Genomic DNA, 3,776 nt, shown 5'->3' on the forward strand with positions numbered 1-3,776 from the left:
AGTCCACACTGCAGCTGCATGGAAGGGCCCAAAGTCCACATTGCTATTTATTCCAGTTCAAAGCAGGTATTGTGGGATTTTCTACCTTGATATTTAGGGTTATGTGGCTGTGTGGAAGGGCCTTAAATCCACATTGTTATATAATCCAGTTCAAAGCATTGTGGGATTTTCATCCTTGATATTTAGGGTTATGTGGCTGCATGGAAGGGCCCTAAATCCACATTGCTATATATTCCAGTTCAAAGTAGGTACTGTGGTCTTTTCTGCCCTGATATTCTGGGTTATGTACCTGTGTGGAAGGGGCCCTAAATCCATATTGCTATTTATTCCAGTTCAAAGCAGGTATTGTGGGATTTTCAGCCTTGATATTTAGGCTTATGTGGCTGTGTGGAAGGGCCTTCCGTCCACATTACAGCTGTATGGAAGGGCCCAAAGTCCACATTGTTATATATTCCAGTTCAAATCGGGTATTGTGGGATTTTCAGCCTTGATATTTAGGGATATGTGTCTGTAGTGTTAGGTTCGAAGCTGCAAGTCAATAAACACCAACAAAACCTAACCAGGTGGGGTTTGAGTCCTCGCCCTGGAGGCCTCCACCTATAGGACTCCTCAACACAGCATTAAAGATCAATGTAGATGTGGCCATGAAAGCCTTCGACAATACAAATGTAGATGTGGTTTCAACCTGGATAAAACTTACTTGAGAGTCAAGGCCACTGGAAGCAAGTAGCTGACTTGAGGCGTCCTTCCCTCTTCTGTGCTCAGTCCTCCCCCCCCCCCCCCCCCCGTCCAAAACAAAGCCCAACCTGTTGCCTCATCCATTCCCCTCCGGGCTCATCCTAGCAGGGTAGGCCCGGAATTTGAGGCTGGGGGGCACGGGGATGGCGTGCCCGCCCATCTGCCAGGCCCAGAGCGGGTGCGTCTTGCCGGGGGCGGCGGAGTCCTTGACGCAGAGCGAGGAAGCCGGGCACAAATCCCCGTCGGAGCCGACGATCAAAGCGGGCGTGCAGGGGAAGGTGCCCAGGAGGGTGAAGGCCGGCCGGGGAGGGTTGGAGCAACGCGGGGCGCCTTTCTTCCCGGCCTCTTTCTTCCGCGGTCTCCCTTTCCGCTTGGCTTTGGGAGCCTTCTCTTGCTTGGCTTTGCCTTGCTCGCTGCGCCGCAGAGCCTTCCCGTCGACGTTGAAGCCTTTGGCGTAGCACCAGAGCTTGGATTGGCGGATCAAGCGGTCGAACTGGGTCTCCCTGCTGTCGGGGCCTCCGGGGGGAGAAGCCTCTGCCGTGGGGGGCTTGTCCTTTGGAGGGCTCTGCGACGGGGAGGGGATTTTGGAGTCCTGCTTGGGGCGAAGCTCCGTCTCTTTGCAAGTGGCCAAAGAGGAAGCGCGCAGCGTCCTGGCCCAAAAGAGGAGGCCGGGCTCGGGTCGCAAGGCTTTGGGGAGCAAAGCCGGCCCCGAGGGGACGGGAGGGGCTTGTGGGGCGATGCGGGGAGCCAACGCGGCTTGTCTGTAGCGAGTGCTTTGGACGGAATCCCCGCTGCAAAGCGAGCTGCTCTCCGATCCCGATGAGGAGCCTTCCTCTTCCTCGTCCTCTTCGCAATCGCTGCTGGTGGTACTACTACACGTCGAATCGTCCTCTTCCTCCTCCTCATCTTCTTCCTCCTCGGAGGAATCGCTAGTTGTCGCCAAACTGGAGGAATCAGAGTCACTGGAGCCGGACAAGCGAGGCTTTTTGGCCAAACAGCCGCAAGAAGGGCGTTTGGGACGAGCTACGTCGGGGTTTTTGGACAAAACTTGACCTCTGAGGAGCTGCAAGTCCAAAACGTTGGTTAGGTTGTAGGAGTGACTTTTCCCCGCCGGAGGAGCGACTTTGCAATAGGAAGTCTTTCGGAAGCTGCTGTCGGGGGAAAAGAGCGCTTTGCCGTGCCCGGCATCCCTCCGTTTGCTCTTCCTTTTCCTCTTCCTCATCCTCCGGGGAGCCACAGCCCGGCAGCAGCGCCGGAGGGCTTCCAAGTCGGCTTTGGAGATGAGCGAGCACTTGACGGCGCGGCTGGGGACCGACTGGATGGCCTTGAGGGTGCGCAGCTCCCGCAAGTCGCAGCGACGGCTCCGGATCTGGAGGCCCGACATGGCTTTGCGGAGGGCGGCTTTGGGCACGCCTTGGAAGAGGAGGCTCAGGACTTGGGGCAAGGCGAACATCCGGGTGCCTTCGACCTGCAGGTAGCCCAGGGGGATCCCGTCGATCTCTTGCAAGCCGGCTTGGAAGTCTCCTTTGTAATCCATGGCGAGGATCAGGTCAGGAACATCTTGGTTGGTTGGTTGACTCCTTCGGGGCTGGTTGGTTGATTCCCCTCCTTTTTGACCCACCTTCACCCCTTTGGACGCATCTCCCGAAAATCCTGGAAGGCACTTCCTCTTCACTCTTCACAGATCCAGCCAGGAAGCCGGAGGAGAAGGATGTTGCTTTGCATTCCTCTCCCTCCTCTCCTTCCTCATTTTCCTCCTTTTCTTCCTCCTCGAAGCCGATCTTCTCCAGAGAAGCAAGGAATGGTCCCCTCTTTTTCCACCCCTTTCCCTCAAAGCAACTCCTCCTTGTCAGAGTCTGTCGCGAGGGCTTTAAAGGGCAGGAAAAAACCAAAAAATCAGCGTCACGTCCACCTTTTTCTTTCTCTTTCTCTCTCTCTCTCCCCCTTTTCTCTTCTTTCTTCAAGGCGGACTTGGAAGTACAGTATATTATAAGGAAACACCCCACGAAATAATTTTCTCCAGAGTGGAAGCTGATTGGACGCTTTCGCCCAGTGATGTCACAACCCCCCCCCCCAACATTTCACACCCCCTTGTCAACTCTCTCTCTCTCACACACACACACACACACACACATGTACATATCCCCCCCTCTCTTTATATATATATATTAGCTGTACCCGCCACGCGATGCTGTGGCCAACCTTCCCTCCCTCTTCCTCTTCTTTCTTTCTTTCTTTCTTTCTTTCTCTCTCTCTCTCTCTCCTTCCTTCCTTCCCCTTTTTCTTTCTTTCTCTCCTTCCTTTCCACCCTTTTTCCTTCCTTCCTTCCTTCCTTCTTTCCTTCCTTCCTTCCTTCCTTTTTCTCTCTCCTTCCTTCCCCCCTCTTTCCTTCCTTCTCTTTTTTCTTTCTTTCTCTCCTTCCTTCCTTCCTTCCTTCTCCCCCTCCCTCTTTCCTTCCTTCCCTTTTTTCTTTCTTTCTTTCCTTCCTTCCTTCCCTTTTTCTTTCTTTCTTTCTTTCTTTCTTTCTTTCTTTCTTTCTTTCCCTCCCTCCCTCCCTCCCTCCCTCCCTCTTCTCTTCCCTTCCCTTCCCTTCCTTTCTTTCTTTCTCTCCTTAGTTCCTTCCCTCCCTCCCTCCCTCTTTCCTTCCTTCCTGGGTCCCCTTCGGGGTGAGAAGGGCGGGGTACAAGAACCCCAAATAAATAAATAAATAAATAAATTCCTTCCTTCCTTTTCTCCCTCCCTCTTTCCTTCCTTCCCTTTTTCCTCTTCTTTCTTTCTTTCTTTCTCTCTCTCCTTCCTTCCCCTTTTTCTTTCTCTCCTTCCTTTCCACCCTCTTTCCTTCCTTCCTTCCTTCCTTCCTTCCTTCCTTCCTTTTTCTCTCCTTCCTTCCCCCCTTTCCTTCCTTCCCTTTTTCTTTCTTTCTTTCTTTCCCTCCCTCCCTCTTCCCTTCCTTCCCTTCCTTCCTTCCTTCCTTCCTTCCTTTTCTCCCTCCCTCTTTCCTTCCTTCCCTTTTTCCTCTTTCTTTCCTTCCTTCCTTC

At 53.1% G+C, this 3,776-nt stretch overlaps 1 protein-coding gene across 1 annotated transcript; it reads right to left on the reverse strand.

Annotated features, from left to right (window-relative positions):
* Window positions 1-776: 776 nt before the first annotated feature.
* EPOP (elongin BC and polycomb repressive complex 2 associated protein) lies at window positions 777-2,740 on the reverse strand. Its single transcript, XM_060780940.2, has one exon. The coding sequence runs from the start codon at window positions 2,273-2,275 to the stop codon at window positions 815-817; it is 1,461 nt and encodes a 486-aa protein (XP_060636923.2). The 5' UTR covers window positions 2,276-2,740; the 3' UTR covers window positions 777-814.
* Window positions 2,741-3,776: the final 1,036 nt, after the last annotated feature.

This window comes from Anolis sagrei, chromosome 6 (assembly GCF_037176765.1).
Source record: "Anolis sagrei isolate rAnoSag1 chromosome 6, rAnoSag1.mat, whole genome shotgun sequence".
In the NCBI taxonomy this organism is placed as follows: domain Eukaryota; kingdom Metazoa; phylum Chordata; class Lepidosauria; order Squamata; family Dactyloidae; genus Anolis; species Anolis sagrei.